General features: G+C 47.6%; 1 protein-coding gene across 4 annotated transcripts in view; it reads left to right on the forward strand.

Moving 5' to 3' along the window:
* The window catches only part of adamtsl3 (ADAMTS-like 3), a 747,154-nt gene that overhangs the window by 669,617 nt on the left and 52,677 nt on the right, over nucleotides 1-24,860 (forward strand). For all 4 annotated transcript variants that reach the window (XM_038813229.1, XM_038813228.1, XM_038813227.1 and 1 more), the window contains one exon: nucleotides 18,039-18,166. In XM_038813229.1, the coding sequence (XP_038669157.1) occupies nucleotides 18,039-18,166 (128 nt within the window). The remainder of the gene's footprint in view (nucleotides 1-18,038; nucleotides 18,167-24,860) is intronic.

Consider the following 24,860-nt stretch of genomic DNA (forward strand, 5'->3'; position numbering starts at 1 on the left):
AAACAAACCTTTATAGAGAGGAAATGGAGAACTGTAACATTTTTGTTGTGTTGATATTGTGAGAAATTTGGTCCCAAATAACTGCATTATGTTGGGCGCGATTCTTCTGAAAGGGAGCAAAGTCCGATAGCAAGCGCATTTAGCCACCCCGTTTCCCGGTGCTTGCTGTGGAAATACATGGTTACTCAACACGACTCGCGTTGTAGAAGAGGCCTGAATGGGTGGCCAAGGCCGCACATAGCCCCTGTTTGTGCACTAGTGAACTCCAATTCCAAGGCCCCCGTAGCACTCCTCCCCCAAGCCCAAACACACTATGGAAGGGCCTCCAGTCCCTCACCCCCACCCAATCAGGGCACCCCTGGGCCAATCACAGGCATGCAGAAAATGCTAGCTGGGCACCTTGGCAGTACCAGGCTGGCACCCAGGTGACATTGCTAGGTTGGCAACTAGCACCAGCAGCGCCAGAGCACAACTCTGTCATGCAGCTGGAGGCCTCCAATGCCCTGGGAGATCCCATGAGTGTCATTCCATCTGGTCCCAGTTTGTGGGGACCAGTGCTGAACAACGCTCGCCTGAGGTCTCTGAGGCAAAGAGGATGAATCCTTAAGCCTCCAGTACCTCTGGAATCTGCACATTAGAGTGTGGCTAGCTGTCTTGCTCTGAAATCGAGATTTGCCAAAAAGTGATCCCGCCCAAAATGGGCGGATTTACATCTCAACGTCTCATGAAATCGCATTGGTTTGTCCTGCACCCGGGTGGTCGGGAGAGAGAGATAGGGGAACTCCCATTGAAGAGGGCTGAGAAGAGTTTCAGGTATCTGGGGGTCCACGTGGCTAGGACATGGGGGGCTATGCATAGGCTCAATTTTTCGAGGCTGGTGGGCCAGATGGAGGAGGAGTTCAGGAGGTGGGATGCGCTGCCACTCTCGCTGGCGGGCAGGGTCCAGTCGGTTAAAATGACGGTGCTCTCGAGGTTTTTGTTCCTTTTCCAGTGCCTCCCCATGCTGATCCTGAAGGCTTTCTTCAGAAGGGTCAACAAGTCGATTTTGGGGTTTGTGTGGGCAGGGAAGGCCCGGAGAGTAAGGAGGGTATTTTTGGAGCTAAGAAGGGAGGTCGGGGGCCTGGCGCTGCCCAACCTATGTGGATATAATTGGGCAGCGAACGTGGCGATGATTCGTAGGTGGGTGACGGAAGGGGAGGGTGACGTATGGAAAATAGTGGAGGCAGCGTCCTGTGCAGGCACGAGTCTGGAGGCTTTGGTGACGGCCCCACTCCCACTCCCCCCGGCAAAGTACTCTTCGAGTTCGGTGGTGGTTGTGTCCCTTAAAATTTGGGGACAGTGGAGGCGGCATAGGGGGGAAGTGAAGGCCTCAGTTTGGGCCCCGATACAGGGCAATCATCGTTTTGCGCCAGGGAGAATGGATGGGGGATTTGGGAGCTGGCACAGGGCGGGCATCAGACAGTTTGGAGACCTCTTCCTGGACGGAAAGTACACGACTCTGGAGGAGCTGGTGGGGAACTGGTCCCGCCTTTAGGTACTTGCAGGTCAGGGACTTTGTTAAGAGGCAGGTGGCGGAGTTCCCGCGGCTGCCGCCGAGGGGGGTGCAGGATAGGGTGCTTTCGGGGACGTGGGTCGGGGAAGGGAAGACCTCGGCTATCTACCAGCTGATGCAGGAGGAAGAGGAGGCCTCAGTAGATGAGCTCAAAGTGAAATGGGAGGAAGAGCTAGGGGAAGAGATTGAGGATGGGATGTGGTCGGACGCCCTGGAAAGGGTGAATTCTTCCTCCTCTTGCGCGCGGCTCAGCCTAATCCAGCTGAAGGTGCTGCACAGGGCTCACATGACGGGGGCAAGGATGAGCCAGTTTTTCGGAGGGGAGGACACGTGTGGAAGGTGCTTGGCCGGTCCAGCAAACCACACCCATATGTTTTGGGCATGTCCGGCCCTGGAGGGGTTTTGGAAGGGGGTGGCGGGGATTTTGTCGAAAGTGGTTGGGTCCAGAGTCAGGCCGGGCTGGGGGCTCGCGATCTTTGGAGTAGCTTCTGAGCCGAGAGAGCAGGAGGCGAGAGAGGCCGGCATTCTGGCCTTTGCGTCTCTAGTAGCCCGGCGTAGGATTCTGTTGCAGTGGAGAGTTGTGCAGCCCCCTAGTCTGGAGACCTGGGTCAACGACATGGCCGGGTTCATTAAGTTAGAGAGGATGAAATTTGCCCTGAGGGGGTCGGTACGTGGGTTCTTTCGGCGGTGGCAGCCCTTTCTTGATTTCCTAGCGAAGGGGTAGAGAGAGATCAGTCTCTGCAGCAACCTGGGGGAGGGGCGGGGCGGGGGGGGTTTGGGGATGGTCGGGAGGTTCGATTTTGCAGCGGTGGGTTCGTTCTGTTCTTTTCTTTTTCCGTTCTTTTTTGTATAACCATTTGCTATTTGTTACTATTTATTTTGGGGGGGGGTGAGTTCTGTTCTAGCTTCGGTGTGGAAGCACGATATGTATGTTTTAATTTGCGGGGCAAATTTGTTATTGTTATTAGAAAACTTGAAAAAAATTATTTTTTTTAAAAAATGAAATCGCATTGGATCTTGTGAAGTGTTGCTTGATGGGTAAATCCTGGGTGTGGGGTCCCCACTTTTATCAGCCATGCTGTGCCATGACGAGCTACTTTTCTGGAACAGCGTGGCTATTGGATTGCATCCGTTTAGTGTTTATTCGGGAAGAAAGGTTCAGTCATTTTTCAGTAAGCTCGGTGTCCCTTTAAATGTTGCATTCACAACAGTCAATTATTTTCAGATAATGGGCAGAATTCTCCGGCTTGCCAGCTGTGTGTTTCTTGGCAACGTGAGGCAGCACGGCCTTCCCTGGCAGCGGGATTCTCTACTCCTGCCACTTGTCAATGGGATTTCCCATTGAAGATAACTCACGCCACTGATGAACCCATGGGCGGGGTGTACTGCCGATGGGACCAGAGAATCTCGCTGCTAGCGAAAGGCCGGAGAATTTCTCACTTAGACCATGCATTGCAATGCGTTAAACATGATTGGCTCTAAAATGCTGTGAAATATTACTGTGAAAATCCCCTAGTTGCCACACTCCGGCGTCTGTTGGGGTACACTGAAGGAGAATTCCGAATGTCCAATTCACCTAACAGCACATCTTTCGGGACTTGTAGGAGAAAACCGGAGCACCCGGAGGAAACCCACGCAGACACGGAGAGAACGTGCAGACTGTCACTCAGTCGGTTTTGTCACCCTGCAGCTACTATCCCTTTATTCCACGAGCCCTGTCTTACGTTACAGCTGTCTTCAAAAAGCCAGTTGCGTGGCACTTCGTCAAATGTTTTTGAAGTTCATGTACACCACATCAAGCGCATCATTCAATTCGCTGGCTTTCCCACATTTGTCCAGTGACGATTGATTTTCTCCCAAATTATTTTTTCTGGAAGCTTACCCACCACCAAGATTAACTGAATGGTTTGAGTTAGAACATAGAACATAGAACAGTACAGCACAGAACAGGCCCTTCGGCCCTCGATGTTGTGCAGAGCCATGATCACCCTACTCAAACTCACGTATCCACCCTATACCCGTAACCCAACAACTCCCCCCTTAACCTTAACCTTACTTTTTAGGACACTACGGGCAATTTTAGCATGGCCAATCCACCTAACCGGCACATCTTTGGACTGTGGGAGGAAACCGGAGCACCCGGAGGAAACCCACGCAGACACGGAGAGAACGTGCAGACTCCACACAGGCAGTGACCCAAGGCGGGAATCGAATCCGGGTCCATGGCATTGTGAAGCAACAGTGCTAACCATTATGCTACCGTGGTAGGAGGACCGAGGAATTGGAGTGGAATCTCATTCACCAGATCACTGCCGGTTATCGCAACATGACTCTGAAACTAGTCTAAAGTGCACTTTTGCAAACTTTGCGCAGGAACCTGATTTAAATATCAGTTATTGTTGGCGCAGTGCGGAGGAGCACCATTGCATTCCCTGATTTTCCCATGGGGTATGTGCCGTGTGTTCAGCTCATCAATATAAATGGACGATTAGTACCAAACTCTTCAGGCGGTTTATCAGATAAATTGACAATGGTACACCTGATAAGATGTCATGTGGGGGCGGCATTTCAATCCCACAGCAGAGTGTCCACGCCGTCGTAAACGCCGTCACGTTTTACGATGGCATGAACGGGCCGCTCCCACGACTAATTCTGGCTTCCACAGGGGGCCAGCACGCTGCTGGAGCAGTTCGCGGCACTCCAGCTGCAGATCCCGGTGCGAACTGTGCGCCGCGGGATCCGTGCATGCGCAGTTGCGCCGGTGCCAACAAGGACATGCGCAGTGGCACCAGCGCCAATGCGCACATGTGCAGTGGCCTCCTTTAACATGCCGGCCCCGACGCAACATGGCACAGGACTCCAGGGGCTGGCACATAGGAAAGGAGGCCCCCAGCCACAGATGCCAGCCCGCCAATCAGTGGGCCCGATCGCGTGCTAGGCCACATCGGAGGCCCCCTCTGGGGTCGGGCCCCCTCTGGGGCCGGACCCCCCCCCCCCCCCCACCGCCCCACCACCAAAGGCTGCAACCCGATCCTTACACGCCGAGGACCCGCCGGCCCAGAACAGGTTAGAACGGCGCCAGCGGGATTCGGCTCTTTTCTTATGGCCGCTCGGCTGGGCTGGAGAATCATGGGGGGGCCTGTGTAGAGCGGACCGCGACCAGCGCCATGCCAACCATGCCGGCGCCGATTCAGAATCACGTGCCGGCATTGGGGCGGCGTGGCGCGACCCGCCGGCGATTCTCCGACCTGGCGCGGGGTCGGAGAATCCCTTCTTTTATTCATATCTTTACCTCCCAATAGTATTCCAAGGTCAGAATTATATTTGATGTATTAATTGTCCTTGTACTGAATGGTGAATACTTTAAACTCAAACATGGGGCAGCACAGTAGCACAGTGGTCAGCACTGTTGCTACACAGCGCCAGGGTCCCAGCTTCGACCCCCGGCTTCGGTCACTGTCTGTGCGGAGTCTGCACGTTCTCCCTGTGTCTGCTTGGGTTTCCTTCTGGTTCTCCGGTTTCCTCCCACAAGTCCCGAAAGACGTGCCTGTTAGGCGAATTGGACATTCTAAAATTCTAGCTCCGTGTACCCAAACAGGCGTTGGAATGTGGCAACTTTTCACAGTAACTTCATTGCACTCATAATGTAAGCCTACTTGTGACAATAAATATTATTATTATTATACTTGGCACATTGGCTTACAAGATTGCCTATCCTCATTCTGTATGTTTGAGCTTGAAGCGTAGGCTACACGTTAAAGTGTACAGTGCCCGTATTTTATGATTAGCTCGTGTTTTCTTTTGAGCAATAACCTGGGATACAGAATCCAAACAAGGTACTGTCTTGAATTCAAATTTGAAGGTCAATCTGATGCCCCGATAGGGAATTGTTTAAATAACTGTTTGCAGGCTCACAAAAATGACAGTTCATAAATCATAATTCAAGAACACTGTTTACATTTTTTGCCATCAAAGTAGTTGAAAAGTAAGCTAGTGAGCTACAATCTACCAACTTCTTAGATGTATTGTAGATCTTATTTCAATTTCAAGTATCTCCTTGACTAATCTTATTACACTTATTTTGGTTTCTGTTACTCAGTAACAGTACTGCTGTTCAGTAAGTCCTGTTTGTAATTTTCTTATTCCCAAGTTGCAGCCCTCAGTCATAGGTTCAGTCATTTATAGCGGTTTTCTGTTCAGGGTTACATAAACCAGACTTCCACAGGGCTCATATATCGCTTCCATCGATGTTAATAAATAGGATTTTATTAATATGACATCATAGCAGTTGGCTGAATTTAGATCTGTGCTGGATGTCCTTCTCAGTGGGATGCTTTCATGGGTATATTCCCTCAAGTGCAGAAAGAAGGAAAGCGAGAAAGAAAGGAGGAAATAAATAAGGAAAGAAAGGAAAAAAGACTTGCATTGTATTGAACTTTTCACAATAAATGGATATCTCAAAATGCCTTATAGCCAGTGAAGTATTCCCCTCCCCCCCCCCCTCCCCCCCAAGTGTAGTCACTGTTGTCATGTAGGAAATATGGCAGCCATTTTGCACACAGCTAGTTCCCACAAACAGTGATGTGCTAATGACCATGTAATCTGTGTCTGTATCATGTTGATATTGGGTTGGCCATTGGTAGGACAGGAAGATCCCGCCCGTGTGGGAAGGGCTGGAAAAATGTTGCCCCCGGCATAATTTCCTCCAAATATTGCAGCCAATGTCCACAATTGGCGGCAAGGTGGCACAGTGGTTAGCACTGTTGCTTCACAGCGTCAGGGACCCGGGTTCGATTCCGACTTTGGGTGACTGGCTGTGGGGAGTTAGCACTTTTTACCTATGTCGGCGTGGATTTCCTCTGGGTCCTCCGGTTTCCCCTCACTGTTCAAAGATGTGTGGGTTAGCTGGATTGGCCACGCCAAATTGCCCCTTAGTCCAACAGTTAGGTGAGGTTACAGGGATAGGACAGGGAGTGGGCTTAGGTTAGGGTGCTCTTTCAGAGGGTCGGTGCAGACTCGATGCTCTGTATGGCCTCCTTCTCCACTGTAGGGATTCTATGATGGTGAATCTATGAAGGTTTTCTGTGAGCTGCTCATTACAAAACCTTGGGCGCGATTCTCCGCTGCCCACGATGGGTCGGAGAATAGCGGGAGGGCCTTCCCGACATTTTTCCCGACCTCCCGCTATTCTCCCCACCCCCACGGCCGCCCCACGACACGAATCGCTGCTCGCCGTTTTTTACGCCGAACAGTGATTCTCCCCAGGCCGATGGGCCGAGTTCCCAGGCCTTTACGGCCGTTTTCACGAACGCAAACACACCTGCTCTCACCGTTCGTGAAAACGGCCGCAAAGTTCCGTCCCGGACAACCATGGCACCGATTGGCATGGGCCTGCGATCGGTGGGCACCGATCGCGGGCAGCGGGTCCGATACCCGCGCACTATTTGTTCCTCCGCCACCCCGCAGGATCAGTCCGCGAGGCGGGTGAGGGGCATGACGGCCCGCGCATGTGCGGGTTTGACGCATATGCGTGATGACGTCATCCCCGGCTGACGTCATCGTGCGCGTCAGCCGCCGTGACGCTTGGCGCGCAGGCTTAGCGACCGTCGCTAAGCCCGCAATGCCGTGCTTCACGGCCCGCCCGGGGGGGGAGAATCGGGTCCCGGGAGGGGGTGCGGAGGCTGCCGTGAAACACGGCCAGTTTCACGGCAGCCTTTACGACTCTCCGCATTTGCGGAGAATCGCGCCCCTTGTTTCAGGTATCTGATGATCAGTTATGACAGATTGCTAGATATGTTTGGTATTTGGTGCACATATGCACAATCATATCCTAATAAGGTTAAAACATATACTTAATCAGGGAATCAATCAAAAATTATGGGTGGGTCCCAATCTGGCTCCAGCCGCTGCTCAAACACTGGCCTGGTATCAAATGGCAGTGCATCTGTCTGATGCGGTTAATGAGAAATAACAAGTAATGGAAAAATGGTACAATGTGGCGTAAATTTATCAATCATCCTGTATTCCTACTTTTCCTACCACAAACTCCGAGGTGTCTGGGTCCTAGTTACCCGCTTCCAGTCATCACCATCTGATTTTCCTCATCACTAGCCTTTGACGTGGAATTTTTTATTCTTAGTATGACACCTAACCTCAATGATTGTGTCCAGTAATGCGTACTGAAATGGAATACCACAGTTATAGGTAAGATAAAGTGGCCTTAGTCCAAATAATCATTTTTAGTAGAAAGCCAAACTGATCCAGATTGTTGCTATGTACTCATCTATCAGTGCTATATTTGTGGCCCTCATTAAGGATTTATTGAAGCAATGAGAAGGATTTCCCCTCTCTATCCCTGCCTCTCAACCTGGCAAGACTGACAAATATATCCCCGAAGGAAAGTCTGACTATAAGGGTAGGTGAAGATTGTAGTGTCGTGACGACACTTCAAACACACTTCAGTTGGTTGTAAAGGATTCAAGGACATACTGAAGCCGCAAAGGGAACAATATACCTATAAGTACGAATGAATTCCAGAGTCAACGCGACCGCTACATGCGCAAGGCTCAGCTTGATCCAATTCAAGGTGGTACACCGGGCCCATATGACAGCGGATGAGTAGATTCTTTGGGGTGGAGGACAGGTGTGTAAAATGTGCAGGAGGACCAGCAAACCATGTCCACATGTTCTGGGCGTGTCCAAAACTTCGGGGATATTGGCAGGGGTTTGCAGACGTCATGCCCAGAGTGTTGAAAACAAGGGTGGCAATGAGTCCAGAGGTGGCGATTTTTAGGGTGTCGGAAGGTCCGGGAGTCCAGGAGGAGAAAGAGGCAGATGTTCTGGCCTTTGCCTCTGCCCTGGTAGCCCGGAGACGGATATTATTAGCTTGGAGGGACTCAAAGCCCCCGAAGTCGGAGGCCTGGTTAACCGACATGGCGAGCTTTCTCGACCAGGAGAAGATTAGGTTCGCCTTGAGAGGGTCAGTGTTAGGGTTCGCCCGGAGGTGGCAAACATTTATCGACTTCTTTGCGGAGAATTAATCGTCAGGAGGGAGGGTCGGGGTGGGCGCTGGAGGGGGGGACTAAATAGGCGGGTCTTGGAGGGATGGTTGTCGGTGTTTGTACTATGTTTATTGTTCTTTGTCCACTGTTTTTATACTGTTGTTGTTTTTAATGCCAAAAAATACCTCATTAAAATTGTTTTTTAAAAAAAAGTACAAATTAATTCATTCTTAGTGTGAATTTGAGTCTCCTATTCCATAAATTAGCTACTGAATGATACTTAAAAGACATCTGCTCTAGATTTGATGGAATGACACAACACAGGGCTCATCTAAATCATGTTCAAAAAACAAAATACTGACATTATTAAATGATCAAATACAAAGATATGATAGATAGCAGATGGTATAGTTTTTTAAATGTTACGTAATTAAGCTTTGTTCTTTGCTGGATTATGTATATTTATTAAATGGAAACATGAAAGAGCGCAGTGAATTCAGTCATGATCTCATTGAATGGTGGAGCAGACTCGATTGGCCTACTTCTGCTTCTATGTCTTAAGGCCTGGTATTTTTTAAAATAAATTTAGAGTACATAATTATTTTTTTCCCAATTAAGGGGCAATTTAGCGTGGCCAATCCACCTTCCCTGCACATCTTTAGGTTGTGGGGGTGAAACCCACGCAGACCCGTGGAGAATGTGCAAACTCCACACGGACAGTGACCCGTGAGACAGCCGTGCTAATCACTGTGTCACCAAGCCACCCCTTTTGGGCTGGAATTTTGCAGTCATTCCCGTCAACGGGATCTTCCGGTCCTGCTGACAGCAAACCCTCGCCACGGGTTTTCTGGCAGTGGGTGGAGGGAACGTACAATAGGAAACCCCGTTGCCACCAGCAGGACCGGGAGATCCTACCACCAACCAGTGGTGGCAGGATCTGTCATGCAACTTGCCGCGGGGGAGGGGAACATGTGGAAAATCCCGTCTCCCCACCATGGTATTGTGACATTCCTGTGATACACTTCATAACGTGTTGCGAATAAGACTTAACAGCCACAACATTATTCAGATTGTGAATCATTTGGTTTTAATGGTTAGAAATACCCTACTGATACATAACAGGGTAAATATACTGATCCAGTAGAGAATCATGCTCAAGGACAGTGTGCAAGTTAGTGCTACAGATTTGGAATGTTTTCTCCAACCTCCATTAGACTTCGCTCATCACTGGGAATGAGGGATTAATGTATTTACCTTATAGTCTCATACGGTGCCTTTGCACAAATACTTGGAAGTAATAATCAAAATCCAGGTAACGAATAAATTGGATGAAATGAGGAGAACATTGTGGGTGATATTATCACTTGCTTCAATTTTCCGAGTTGAAGAGAGGGTGGCATTGTGGCAGTGCCATTGGGCATGACATCCAGAGGCCCAGACTAGTGCTCTGGGCACACAAGGTTAAATCCCACCATGGCAGTTGGTGCAATTTAAATTCGCTGAATACAAAAAAATCAGGAATTGAAAGGTCGTCTCAGTATTAAATTATCATCGATTCTCATAAAAACCCAAATGCTTCACTAGTTCCTTTAAGCAAGGAAATTTGCAATCCTTACCTGATCTGGCCCAATATGTGACTCCAGACCCAGAGCAATGTGGTTTACTTCTTAACTGTTGTCAAAGGCAATTAGGGATGGGCAACAAATGTTGGCCTTGCCAGCGATGCCCACATCCCATGAACAAATTAAAACAAGGTTTGATGTTTCTCGTAGAAGCACCTTGGGGAAATGGAATTTATGTTGACTCGCTCCATGGTTGAGTTTTGAGTTTATGTCCATTCAGTGGCAGCTTTTGAATGTTTAGTATTTTAGTGTTCACTGCCCTGAGTGAGATGTTTGAAGATTTACCGAGACCGATCCTCAGGAAAATGTAACCAGTTTTGCTGTTTCACTAACTGGGCAATGCTTTAAATGGAATCAGATTCATTTTCTTAAATCTAAAGATGCAAATTCTCAGGTAACCTTGTGAATCTTTAGTAAACAGAAAATACCTGGGTGCACAGTTACATAATATTCCTTCATCCTATTGTCTTCCAAAGCCAACTGGCCCAATGGATACTTCTGAAGGTCTAAGCCCCTTGTACCAATTGAAATGGTGTTCCGGATTTTTATTGGACTGTCTCCGCAAGACTATTTTTTTTTTCACTCAGGGGATGTGGGCATCATTGGCTAGTCCAACGTTTATTGCCCATCCTTAATTCACCCATAGGAAGGTGGTGGCGAGCTTCCTTCTTGAACCATTGCAGTCCACGTGGTGTAGGTACACCCACAGTGCTGTTAGGGAGGGATTAGGATTTTGACCCAGTGACAGTGAAGGAACGGCGATATATTTCCAAGTCAGCATAGTGAGTGTCTTGAAAGGGAACTTCCAGGTGATGTCTCACGTGTCTTCTGTGCCCTTCTAGTAGTAAAGGTCATGTGTTTTGAAGGAACTGTCAAAGAGGCATTGTTGAGTTTCTGCAGTGCACCTTGTATGCAGCATACACTAATGTCACTGTGCATCAGAGGTGAGGGAGTAAATGTTTAAGTTGGTGGATGGGCTATTGATCAAGCAGAATATTTTGGTCCTGGATGGTATCAAACTTCTCGAGTGCTGTTGGAGCTGTACTCATCCAAGCAAGTGGAGAATATTTCATCACACTCCTGACTTGCGCCTTGTGGATGGACAGACTTTGAGGATTCAGGAGGTGAGTTAATCACCTCAGAATTCCTAGTCTCTGACCTGTTTTTGTTGCCAATGCTGCTGCCAATATGACTGCTTCAATTCAGTTTCTGATAACCTCGAGTATTTTGATAGTGAGAGATTCAGTGATGGTAATGCCATTGAATGTCATGGGGCGATAGATGCTCTCTCGTTGGAAGATGGTCCTTGCCTGGTATGAATGTGACATGAACGCCTCATAACACAGGCAACGCACTCTCTCTCTCTCTCAGTCTTTCACACTGTTCTCTAAACTGTAAACAAATACATGTCAGTTGGTTTTGCCACTTGATCGAATCATGTGATATAAGGTAGAGGGTTTTTGAAATCCTGCTGTAGTTTATTTAATAATGCAGTTCGCTCCCCATTCTACCCACAGCCTGCTTTGCAGCAGCAGAGGTGGCTGCCTCTGGCCAGTGCTGAGATCTTCCAGTCCCGCCGCTGTCAACGGGGTTTCTGTTGTTCGCCCTCACGGAGGGTCGCCATCGGCGGGGCCAGAAGATCACGCCAGCAGGAATGGCCAGTAAAACATGCTCCATAAGTCTCTAATTTTAGTAAAATGACTGCATTTCTGTTTACTTCCTTCCATGGGCTAATATGACAGGAATATCATTCACATATTCGTCAATCTTAGTTGTGGCTGTATTGTGGAAATAATAATATAGACGTATAAGTAGGATTCAGTAGGATGTTTGACCTCTTGAGCCCACTCTGCCAGTCAGTAAAATCATGGTTGAATTGATTGTGGCCTGATTTCCACATTCCTGCCTACCCCTGATATCCTGTCATCATAGTATCATAGAACCCCTACCGTGCAGAAGGAGGCTGTTTGGCCCATCAAGTCTGCACCCACCCTTCGAAAGACCACCCGACCTCGGCCCAATCCCCCGCCCTATTTCTGCAACCCTGAGGGGCAATTTAGCACGGCCAATCCACCTAACCTGCACATCTTTGACTCCCGTGTTAGGCAAAAATCTACCTACCTCCACCTTAAAAATATTCAATGACCCTGCCTCCGCCAGTTTTAATAAGAACACCTCTCATTTTTCAAAACCCCAATGGATACAGATCCTACCTGTCCAACTTCTCCTCGTGAGATAAACTCCCCATCCCAGGTATCAGTCGAGGAAAACTGCTCTGGACTGCTTCTAATGCCTTTATATCCTTCCTTAAATAAGGAGACCAAAAGTGTATACAGTGCTCCAGATGTAGTCTATCAATATCCTGTACAACTATAGCAAAATACCCCAACTTTTCCCATCCCATTCCCCTTGCAATCAACAACATTCCATTTGTCTTCCTAATCACTCGCTGTACCTGCAGACTAACGTTTCCTGATTCATGTACCAGGACACCCAGATCCCTCTGTACCTCAGAATTCTGTAATCACTCTCCATTTAAAGACTCTGTTGCTTTTCTATTCTTCCCGCCAAACTGGACAGGTTCGCATTTTCCCACATCAGACTCCATCTGCCAGATATTTGTCCACTCACTTTACTTGCCTAAATCCATTTGCAGGCTTCTCATGCCCTTTTCACAACTCAGTCTCCTACCTTTGTGTCATCAGCAAATTTAGCTAGCATACATACAGTCCCTTCATTCAAGCCATTGGTATGAATTGTAAAATATTGAAATCCCAGCCAGCACTGATCACTATGGCACCTCCTCTCGTCACATCGCGCCAACCTGAAAATAACCCATTTCTTGCTATTCTCTGATTCCTGTTAGCTAATCAATCCTCCACCCATGCTAATATAGTACCCCCTATGCCATGAGCTCTTATTTTACATAGTAACCTTTGTGTGCCACCTTGTCAAATGCCTTCTGGAAATCTAAGTACAGCACATTCACAGGTTCCCCTTTGACCATGCTGCATGTTACTTCCTCAAAGAACTCCAATAAATTAGCCAAACATGATTTCCTTTCACAAAACCATGTTGACTGCCTGATTGAACTGGGATCTTCGAAGCTCCTTGACAATGGATGCCAGCATTTTCCCTACGGCAGATGCTCGGCTGCATAATTGGTTCTTTTTCTGAGTCCTGAACCCATTCCTGCAAATAGGTGCCAATTGCAACATTGTGGATGTTTTTGTTTTTTCCAAATTTCAGGTTAACATTTTGGAGTGCAGCTTTATATTTGTTTCTTAACAATATTCATTGTAAGTGGTGGGTCTTTTTGTGGAAATTTGTTATACACTTGAGGCGGTTGATGTCCTTAAAATATTTTTTAGCCACGACGGAGGTTGAGGGGCAACCTGATAGAAGTCTATAAAATTATGAGGAGCATGGACAGAGTGGATAATCAGAAGCTTTTTCCCAGGGTGGAAGAGTCAATTACTAGGGGATATAGGTTTGAGGTGCGAATGGCAAAGTTTTTTTACACAGACGGTAGTGGCTGCCTGGAACTCGCTGCCAAAGGAAGTGATGGAAGCAGGTACGATAGTGACGGTTAAGGGGCGTCTTGACAAATACATGAATAGGTTGGCAATAGAGGGATAAGGACCCCGAAAGTGTAGAAGGTTTTAGGTTACACAGCAGTATGGTCGATGCAGGCTTGGAGGGCCAAAGGGCCTGTTCCTGTGCTGTACTTTTCTTTGTTTTTTATTCACGTTAGATCTCGCGATGCATTCCGAGTGTCACGGGGTTAACCAGCCTTGTAACGTCACCGAATAAGGTGCAATGAGGTCGTTCGATTATGCCCAAGATCATGACGGATCTGGTTGTGGTCTCAGCTATACTTTGCCATCTTCCCCTGATGAGATCTACCATGTGGAATTAGTGAGGTCTTGCGATACTAAAACTCAGTCGAAAGTTGAGTTAAACCTCAGATGCAAACAAAAATCTTTATTGCCTCTATTTGATTACAATTAGGAGAAACTCAAATCTATTCTCAATAAAGTCCGGCTTGCAAAAGGACTTAAAGAGAAATAACTTGTACACAATTTAACTTTCAAAATAATACAGAAATCGTTTCTTGCTCACGGCAAAACAGCTTGCATTTACTTCAAGAGTTAGAATGGAAAAGTCAAAATATGAAAAATAGAGATAGCGAATAGTTTAGATTAAAGTGTAGAATGATCCTGGATAAAGATAGCCGTACAGACCATCATGTTTATAGGAAATCTTATCTGTCTTGAGCCATCTATCTACACCTCTATGTTGTCCCAATTTGTTTGGGTTAGAATCAAATGTATTTGATTTGACGGTTAGCTGTCAATCTTTAATGTGCAACATAAGTTCTGAATGTTTCATGTTTGAATATTTGTGCATGTTATGGAATGCGATTCTGTGCTACTATCTAGACTAGTTTCTACTGGTTTTCTGTTGACTTCGCTTTATCTACATTATGAATAATAGTTCCCTTCATGTTGTTATGGTGCCTGTTTCGTCCTTGATCAGATTACTGGTACAGCTCATGTCCTAATGTCAAACTGTCTTTGAAAATATGTTTGTTAGAAAAATAGCTTTTTCATCTTTGCTTAGTGAAAATGTTGTTTTAATCTCCAATTAGTTTATGCATATATCAGGCTTTTTGTGCCTCTGTTGAAGCTATGTGTTTTACCATGACCTGAGGTTACGAGTGCTGAAATCCTCAATTTAAAATGGGTATTAAAACTGGGGCTTAATATTTACACTAAATAGCCTTCTTTTACCTATCAGAGCTATCAGGAAATAGTTGATTTCTATCACGAGTGTCGCGGGATTAACCAACCTTGTTGCGTTACCGAATCAAGTGCAATGAGGTCGTTCGATCATGCCCAAGATCATGGCAGGTCTGGTTGTGGTCTCAGCTATACTTTGCCATCTTCCCCCAAGCCCCTTAGATCCCTTGTCCCTTGATCCCAAGATTCCTTGCTCTCTTATCTATCAAAGATTTATCTAATTCAGCTTTGAATCAATTCAATGACTCAGCCTCCTTTGATTTCTAAGGAAGAGATCCCCACAGATTAATGACTCTGGCAGAAAATATTTCTCCTTAACTCTGTCTTATTCTTAAACTGTGTCCTCCAATTCTAGTCTCTCCCGCACCGTCCCTCCCCTCCCCCCACCACCAACAATTATCCACCCAGTCAAGTCCCCTCAGGTACGTTTCAATAAGATCACCTCTCATTCTTCTAAACTCCAACTGGTGTAGGTCCAACCTGATTTTATTTTCTCTATGTGTTTCTTCTTTGTTGGTATTTTTCCTAATCTGAACAGCTACCTAAACAGCATCTGGAGGGCAGGTCCATGTTAGAATGAAGATATATTGCACTCAATCATTAGCTGCCTTCACAAAGGACGTTTGCACAAGTCACTTTTGTAATTCATACCTGGGATAATCCACTGTTTAAATAAATTAGATTGCCTCGTGTGAGACTCGTATATAGTTTCTCATAAATCGCTGTTGACAGGCGGGATTCTCCAGCCTCCCAGTCGCGTGTATGGCGGCAGCTAGAGGTGGCCCGCCGTTCGCTGGCAGTGGGATTCTCTGCTCCAGTTTTGTCAATGAAAATTCCCATACAAGACACCCATGTCGTGAGGAAAGCCATGGGTGGGGCTGCACTGCCGGTGGGACCGGAAAGTGAAATGAATGAAATGAAAATGAAAATCGCTTATTGTCACAAGTAGGCTTCAAATGAAGTTACTGTGAAAAGCCCCTAGTCGCCACATTCCGGCACCTGTTCGGGGAGGCTGGTACGGGAATTGAACCTTGCCGCTGGCCTGCCTTGGGCTGCTTTCAAAGCCAGCGATTTAGCCCAGTGTGCTAATTTAGTTAGTGCTTAAAATTATTTAAAAACTGACTTCAAAAGAAAACTGTACATCTAAGTCCTAAAGGCAGACGGACAACAAGGCTGTCAGCTAGTGCCAGAGAACTCAACTGTGAGAAAAGGTTCAGAAAACCTTGAGACTCTTCAGTCTGGAGAGGAGTGAGTTCTGGGTGTCTGAGCCAGGAGCAGTGGGTGGGGGAGCATAATTGCGTGGAAGGGATTTTCTCTAGGATCACGTTCACCCTGGGGATGGCAGGGCCTTGTGCAAGAAACCCGCCCATGGGCCTATTAAGACCCTGATGGCCACTTAAGTGCCTGTTCCAGCCAAGCCTCAATTTTAAGGCTTGCGGGCGCCCAGTGACTGAGGGTGGGAAACTGAAAATGTGTTCACTGTTGTTCTTGAGCAGGAAGTGGGGGAATGGTGTGTCTCAATTGGAAAGCACTTGTGACTGGCGGCGCCCTCCCCTAAGGGATCTGAGAGCTTCAGTCTCCCCTCACCTCTCCTCCATATCCACAACACTGAGGCCGCCCCATTCCTCCTGTCCCTGGGTCCCCTGATACTTACTTGACCTGTGGTTCTGGGAATGGGGTCAGTACCTCTTCTGGCCACTGCAGCGCTGTGCCTGGAGGGGATGGAGTGCTGTCGGCCAATCTGAAGTTCCGCCTAGTGACAATCAACGTTCAACTGAGTGTAAAATGGCAATGGGCCAGTCCCATCCCTGCTGACTCTCAGGGTGATGACTGCAAAGCGCCCATCATACTGAAACTCAAATTAAGAACCTATGGTGCAAAATGGAACATGGAGGGCCGGAGAATCGCCCGGGGCTGGCGTCAATCCCGCCCCTGCCGTGTCCCGAATTCTCCGCTCCCCCCAGATTCGGCGTAGGCGGGAATTGCGCCGCGCCAGTCGGCAGGCCCCCTGCGACGATTCTCCGGCCCGCGATGGGCCGAAGTCCCGCCGCTGACAGGCCTTTCCCGCCGACGTGGTTTATATCACCTCTGCTACCGGCGGGATTGACAGCGCAGGCGGGCTCCGGGGTCCGGGGGGGGGGGGGGGGGCGCGAGGCGTTCTGACCCCGGGAGGTGCCCCCACGGTGGCCTGGCCCGCGATCGGGGCCCACCGATCGGTGGGCGGGCCTGTGCCGTGGAGGCTCTCTTTTTCTTCCGCCCCGCCATGGCCTTCACCATGGTGAGTGCGGAAGAGACCCCCTCTCCTGCGCATGCGCCGGTATGATGTCAGCAGCCGCTGACACTCTGGCGCATGCGCGGACTGCCCCAGCTGGCGGGGCGCCAAAGGCCGTTCGCACCGGCTGGCGGAGTGGAAACCACTCCGGCGCTTGCCTAGCCCCTAAAGGTGCAGAGAATTCCGCACCTTTGGGGAGGCCCCACGCAGGAGTGGTTCACGCCACTCCGTCCCGCCGGGACCCCCGGCCATGGAGTCCAAAACAGCATTTCATGTTAGATTGCAACTGAGACACAGGGTGACAGAGGTGTAAATGATAAAATTCATTTCAAAACATGCCAAGAAGCAGAAAGAATGATTAAACCCTCGGACCAAGTACTGCAGTGCATTGTGAGGTCAAAGACTCAGGTAATTTGAGAGTCAGGTGGATGCCGTGAGGGGAAGATTGGAAGTTCATATGTAAGAGTGCGCTAGATAGGTGGAATGGTGTGGAAAATGGTGAGTGAAAGTTTCTCTGCAAGGATAGGCTAGTTTGGCTAAAGGATCTGGGGTGGGAGAGATCGAATGTTGCTGAGAATGAATGTATTAGCTAAGCTGAGTGATGAAGGAGGTGTAGGTTTCTACGGAAAGGTGTGCGAGATATGTTGAATTTTGTGGAATGGGGGAATTATATGGCAGGATATGTGTTTATTAACTCAAATTCTGTGGGTTAGAGAGATTCTTTTGAAAGGATGTGCTCAGCAGCTTGAATGATCGCCCTCATTTGGACTTCTGTTTGTGCTTTTGCAGGATATTACTCCTTGATTCTGCAAGACTTCAGATCCAGAATGTCACAAGCCAGGATACTGGTCTTTATGGGTGTATAGTAACCAGTGAACTTGGAACAGATATCGAAACCTCATTACTATTATATTCAGGTATGTTGAAATTCATAATTAGGGAAATTGAAATTCTAACTTAAAAATAATTTTCTATAATTATAAAAGAAAAAATGCGATATATATTTTTCCAAATATTCAAAAGAAATTGTTGATTCTATTTATTACATCGATACAAAATTTACATATGCTATTACTGTGACCACTTTATCAAATTATTAGCTAATCTTATTTTGACATTTCATAGTGAGGAAAAAGCCAATTTTGTGTGATCATAAAATTGTAAACACGTCTTTCATTACACCAATAAGGGGTATTAACAAAAATATTTTCCGAATGTAAACAGCGAGTTATAATTTCTGGTTAGGTTAGAATGTATTTTATTGAGGTGGGAATTTCAACCCCTCCCTTCCCACCAACAGAGAGCTGCTGGCCAATTAGATCTCTTTCCCAGCAGCACCATTGCGAGCAATGGCTACCACTGGGACTGCAGGCAGCCCCTAAAGGTGAGCAGCATGGAGCCTTGACTTATAGGCAAATCTGTGGTATTGCTGCGGCTAAGCTTGCAGGTCCTGGTGAGGATCGGGGGTGGGAGGGGGGGTGGGGGGGGGGGGGGTCCTTGATATTATTAGGGTGTGGAAGCAGGGAAATGTGGGAGTGGGTGAAGTATGTGGGTTGGGGATGCCTCCATTGAGCACTGTGTGCCCAAGCAGAAGGCAGTTCTCTTGCCTCCTGCTTTGATACCAAATCTCTAGGCTGCACAGTAAAGCCCTCAACAGTGGTGCAAGGGAAGCTTTTAAGTCATGAGGGTGAACGGGTAGGTGGTGGGCCCAATGCTGCTGCCCATTTTATCTACCCACCCCTCGCCAGCAAGCCCAGCCCCTAAGGGGAGTGTGAGATTTTGCCCAAAGTGGGAAAGGATGCAAAGGAGAACTGGGTCAGAAGAGTGCAACATCGGACTGAATGAGATTACTGATATAGGGTGATACAACAACGCAAAGAAATTTATAGATGAGGTCAAGGATTGTGAAATTGAAGAATGGGACTGATAGGGAACCAGTGAAGGTTGGCAAGGACAGACCGACCTTTACTAGCTTCCAAAACACTTGCATGACAACTGAAAGGTGTAATATGTCCTTTAAGGAATAGCAGCATGACATCACTAGAAGAGCTGTGTGTCATGTGATCCAGTTTTCGTTCCACTTTTGCCTGTGAGCAGAACCCAGCATATTTCTGATGCTTAAGTCTTCAAAGCTTTTCTGCGCAGTCAGCATGCTGCTTTCCCAACACTCTCTGACACGTTGACTTTGTTGCGGTCTGACCAAAACATTGAGGATCTTCTGCAGCTGTTCACTATATCATACTTAATCTTGCTGCCATTTTCATTGACCACCGCTGAACACGTGGGAAAATTTACACAAAGGTAGAAAGCATGAAGAAGTCAACAGCAGAGCTGTGCTGGGTTCCGCTCACAGGTAAAAGGAAAACTAAAACCAGATTTAGATATGTCTTGCTACTATCCTTTAAAGGCATATTGCAAAAAAAGTGATAACATTCATTTTTTTCAGAATAATTCATTCTTGAAAGTTTCTATTAATTCCATCATTAAATGTCCTGATAGACAGATATGTGGCTCTGATGAATTTAGGCTGCAGTAAAGACCATTTTACGAGCATTTACTACAGGGATATGGAACTGTGGCACACAGGACAGTATTGGACAGTGTATAATTCATAAAGGGCAGGACACAGCATGCCAGCAAATGGAACATTGGAACGATGAAGTGGAAAAGGCATGGATAAGCGTTTTGACAGGGGTGGGGAGCGTTGTGGGGGACGAAATGAACGGCTTTGTTGATGGAAAGAATGCATGCAGTTGTATTTGCAATAACCTATATAAACAAGTGTGTAGTAATCTTGGCTCAAAGCTTAAGTGTGGCTTGTTATAACAGTCATGGCAGAAAACTGTTCTCCCATTGCAGATTATTAGCTGCAATAAATTGTAATCTTATGTCACTTATGATGATGGATAATAGGACCAGGAATCATGCCAACTGACGCAATCTAATTTATTGTCCACAGGATGACTCAAAAAAAATTAATTAGCATCTAGAGTTTTTCTCACAAACCTGATGGGAAAAAGTCTGCGATACAAATCCGATTGTCTGATACGTCTGCATGGCTGCGAAAAGTCAGCAGAGCAGAAACAAAGATAGCCATCAACCTATGAGTGGTTCTTTCTGGTTCAGTGCAGGCAGCGTCTATAGAAAGGGACAGAAACAGGGCAGAATTAGAACCATTGTGTGCAGCTCCCAATAACAGACAGGGAGTGGGATGGGGGAAGAAGTGCGGTTTTTGGAGAAATTACACGCTGGGGAACGAGAATTTAGGACTAACCCCAGGTCTACTGGGGTTCGACTGCATTCCACCTCAAACCCCACACTTATATTGGAAGTTGGCCTCCCTCTATCTGTTGGAGAGTTTTGAAGTAGCTCCTGGGCTAGCTCGGGGATTGATCAATAAGCCCAGAGGGGATCACTTACCTTTCCATTTTGCTCTAAAAGAGCATTATCAATCAAATCTAATATAGTTTTAATCTTCGTCTCTCCGGTGCCCCAGTTTCAGACGTTAAGTGCTATTCCCAGTTACGGCAGCACAGTCGGTCTTGCGCCATTGTTACGATTGACCAGATGTAGGCCCGTCCAGTCAGACTAGAGAGAAGCAGCTCTGTTTCCTCAATTTAAGATCGGATAGGCATCTTTTGCTTCAGCTCTTGCTCCACTGCTCTATCACCATGGGAGCATGGACTGGAATATTCAGGTCACTGATTTAGAGGTAAATATTGGGGGTAAATATAAACTAATTCTTCAATGGAGAGTAAAATCTGGCAGGGCGTAAACCCAATACAGTATCCAATTCCAATGCCCACTCTTTCCGGTTGTGTTAATATTGCCGCCATCATCTCTGATATTGAGTGTAAAATGGTGCTGTTTGTTACTTAGTTTGTAAATTTTGGATCATGGATAGCCAGTCCCTTCAGCAACACAATCAGTGCGTGCCAAGTTGTAAATTGAAGGATTTAGTGTGGTGGCAATAGATATTATTCTTGAGATTTTCCACTTATTCAGCAACGACATCTTATATGTATACAGCACCCCTCACATAGTTTAACAGCCTTTGCAGGAGCATTATTAAACAAAATTTGACACTGAGCCAATGAAGAGGTATTGTATTGGAGCAGATGACCAAAGTTTTGGTCAAAGAGATAAGCTTTATGTGTGTCTTATTCTGTTGCTGATTAGATAGAAAACATGCACTCATACTCAACGAAAAGATCCTAAATTTGCACAACAGCAAGGTTAGCTTCCTACATGTAAACATTTTGTAATTTCAGCACAACCATTTAATTTAAAATAACATGCAGAGGAATTGCTTGATCACATATTAAGTAATGGTGTGCTGACTTGTGCTCAGTTTAATTTCAAAGTTTCCAAGTGAAGTATGGCATAAATGTTACATAATTTGGCTAAAATAAAAACAGAAAAAGCTGCACTCAGCAGCCTGTCAGCATCTATGGAGAGGGAAGACAGAGTTAATGGTCACAATCTGACAGCCTTGTTGTGCCTGCCTCAGGACCTGATGAGGCCGATAAATCTCACAAGAGGCCATGGTGAGATTTACAATGCTCGTTACGCCTCGCGAGATCGACCAAGAGCAGCGCGGTAGCACAGTGGTTAGCACAGTTGTTTCACAGCGCTAGGGTCCCAGGTTCGATTCGTGCTGGGTCACTGTCTGTGCGGAGTCTGCACGTTCTCCCCGTCACTGCGTGGGTTTCCTCTGGGAGCTCCGGTTTCCAACCACAGTCCAAAGATGTGCGGGTTAGGTGGATTGGCCAAGCTAAATTGCCCTCAGAGTCCAAAAAGGTCAGGCGGGGTTACTGGGTTACAGGGATAGGGTGGAGGGTGCTCTTTCCAAGGGCCGGTGCAAACTCGATGGGCTAAATGGCCTCATTCTGCACTCTAAATTTTATGATTCTATGATCTCGCGAGGCATTCAATCTAGATCTGGGCGGAATGCACATTTGTTTATTTAAGTATGCAGTTGGATTGGATTTGTTTATTGTCACGTGTACCGAGGTACAGTGAAAAGTATTTTTCTGCAAGCAGCTCAACAGATCATTCAGTACATGGAAGAAAAGGGAATTAAACAAAATTCAAGAAAATACATGAGAATACATAATAGGGCAACACAAGATATACAATGTAACTACATAAGCATTGGCATCGGTTGAAGGATACAGGGTGTAGTGTTGATGAGGTCAGTCAATAAGAGGGTCATTTACGAGTCTGGTGACAGTGGGGAAGAAGCTGTTTTTGAGTCTGTTCGTGCGTGTTCTCAGACTTCTGTATCTCCTGCCCGATGGAAGAAGTTGGAAAAGTGAGTAAGCCGGGTGGGAGGGATCCTTGATTATGCTGCCTGCTTTCCCCCGGCAGCGGGAGGTGTAGATGGAGTCCATGGATGGGAGGCAGGTTCGTGTGATGGACTGGGCGGTATTCACGACTCTCTGAAGTTCCTTGCGGTCCTGGGCCGAGCAGTTGCCATACCAGGCTGTGATGCAGCCCGATAGGATGCTTTCTATAGTGCATCTGTAAAAGTTGGTAAGGGTTAATGTGGACATGCCGAATTTCCTTAGTTTCCTGAGGAAGTGTAGGCGCTGTTGTGCTTTCTTGGTGATAGCGTCGTCGTGAGTGGACCAGGACAGATTTTTGGTGATGTGCACCCCTAGGAATTTGAAACTGCTAACCATCTCCACCTCGGCCCCGTTGATGCTGACAGGGGTGTGTACAGTACTTTGCTTCCTGAAGTCGATGACCAGCTCTTTAGTTTTGCTGGCATTGAGGGAGAGATTGTTGTCGTTACACCACTCCACTAGGTTCTCTATCTCCCTCCTGTATTCGGACTCGTCGTTATTCGAGATCCGGCCCACTATGGTCGTATCATCAGCAAACTTGTAGATGGAGTTGGAACCAAGTTTTGCCACGCAGTCGTGTGTATACAGGGAGTAGAGTAGGGGGCTAAGTACACAGCCTTGCGGGGCCCCGGTATTGAGGACTATTGTGGAGGAGGTGTTGGTGTTCATTCTTACTGACTGTGGTCTGTTGGTCAGAAAGTCAAGGATCCAGTTTGCAGAGTGGAGAGCCAAGTCCTAGGTTTTGGAGCTTTGATATGAGCTTGGCTGGGGTTATGGTGTTGAAGGCGGAGCTGTAGTCAACAAATAGGAGTCTGATGTAGGAGTCCTTATTTTCGAGATGCTCTAGGGATGAGTGTAGGGCCAGGGAAATCACGTCTGATGTGGACCAGTTGCGACGGTATGCGAATTGAAGTGGGGCAAGGCGTTCCGGGAGTATGGAGGTGATGCGCTTCATGATCAACCTCTCAAAGCACTTCATTACAACTGATGTCAGGGCCACCGGGCGGTAATCATTGAGGCATGTTGCCTGGTTCTTCTTTGGTACTGGTATGACGGTGGTCTTCTTGAAGCAGGTTGGACCTCGGAGTGGAGTAGGGATAGGTTAAAGATGTCTGTGAATACCTCTGCCAACTGATATGCGCAGGCTCTGAGTGCATGACCAGGGATCCCGTCCGGGCCCATCGCCTTCCGTGGGTTCACGTTCAGGAAGGCCGATCTGACTTCGGAAACTGTGATGGTGGGTATGGGTGAATTATGGGCTGCTGGGGCACTCAACAGCGGATTGTTGGTTACCTGCTCAAACCGAGCATAGAATGCATTAAGTTCATCGGGGAGGGGTGCGCTGCTGCCAGAGATACTGCTCGGCTTCGCTTTGTAGCCCGTTATGTTGTTTAGTCCTTGCCACAACCGCCGAGAGTCTGTCTGTGACTCTAGCTTAGTTTGATATTCTCTCTTGGCATCTCGGATGGCTGAGTTAAGCTCACTTAAATATGTTTGTGCTGAGTTAACCAAGTTGCTGGTTCGAACGGCCTCGCCGAGGAGACCGCATGGAGGCGCCATTTAGCACTGGTTTCCATAAATGTGGAGCAGGCATGCTGGCACGTGGCGGGTCTCCCAGGTGATCGGGGACCCCCGGGTGGTAGGGTTCTGGGCAAGGTGGTATCCTGGCACCACAAGTGCCACTTGGGGCACCCTGCACTGCCATCCACGCACCCTGGCAATGGGTGCCAGGCTGGCAGTGCTAAGGTGCCAGGTGGTATATTTTCCATACCGGGGATCAGGCACGGAGTGTCCTGCTCTTATGAGGTGGGGTGCAGGAGCGGGTGGGAGGGGGGGGGGGGTGGAGGGAGCTTGAGGACCCCCTAATTGATAAGTTGGGGCATTGAGTGGATCCAGAGACCACGGTAGGGTGAGGAAGGGTATTCAGCGGAAATCTACAGTGCAGGAGAAGGCCATTCGGCCCATTGAGTCCGCACCGACCCCTGGAAAGAGCAGCTTACCTCGGCCCACACCTCCACCCTGTCCCCGTAATCCAGTAACTCCTACCTAGCCTTTTGGATACTAAGGGGAAATTTTGCATTATCAATCCACCTAACCTGCACATCTTTGGACTGTGGGAGGAAACCAGAGGACCCAGAGGAATCCCACATAGACACGGGAGAAAGTGCAAACTTCACACAGTGACTCGAGGCCAGAATTGAACCCTGGTCCCTGGAGCTGTGAGATAGCAATGCTAACCATGATGCCACTATCCCGCCCTGAT

This window comes from Scyliorhinus canicula, chromosome 12, assembly GCF_902713615.1.
Source record: "Scyliorhinus canicula chromosome 12, sScyCan1.1, whole genome shotgun sequence".
Lineage (NCBI taxonomy): Eukaryota > Metazoa > Chordata > Chondrichthyes > Carcharhiniformes > Scyliorhinidae > Scyliorhinus > Scyliorhinus canicula.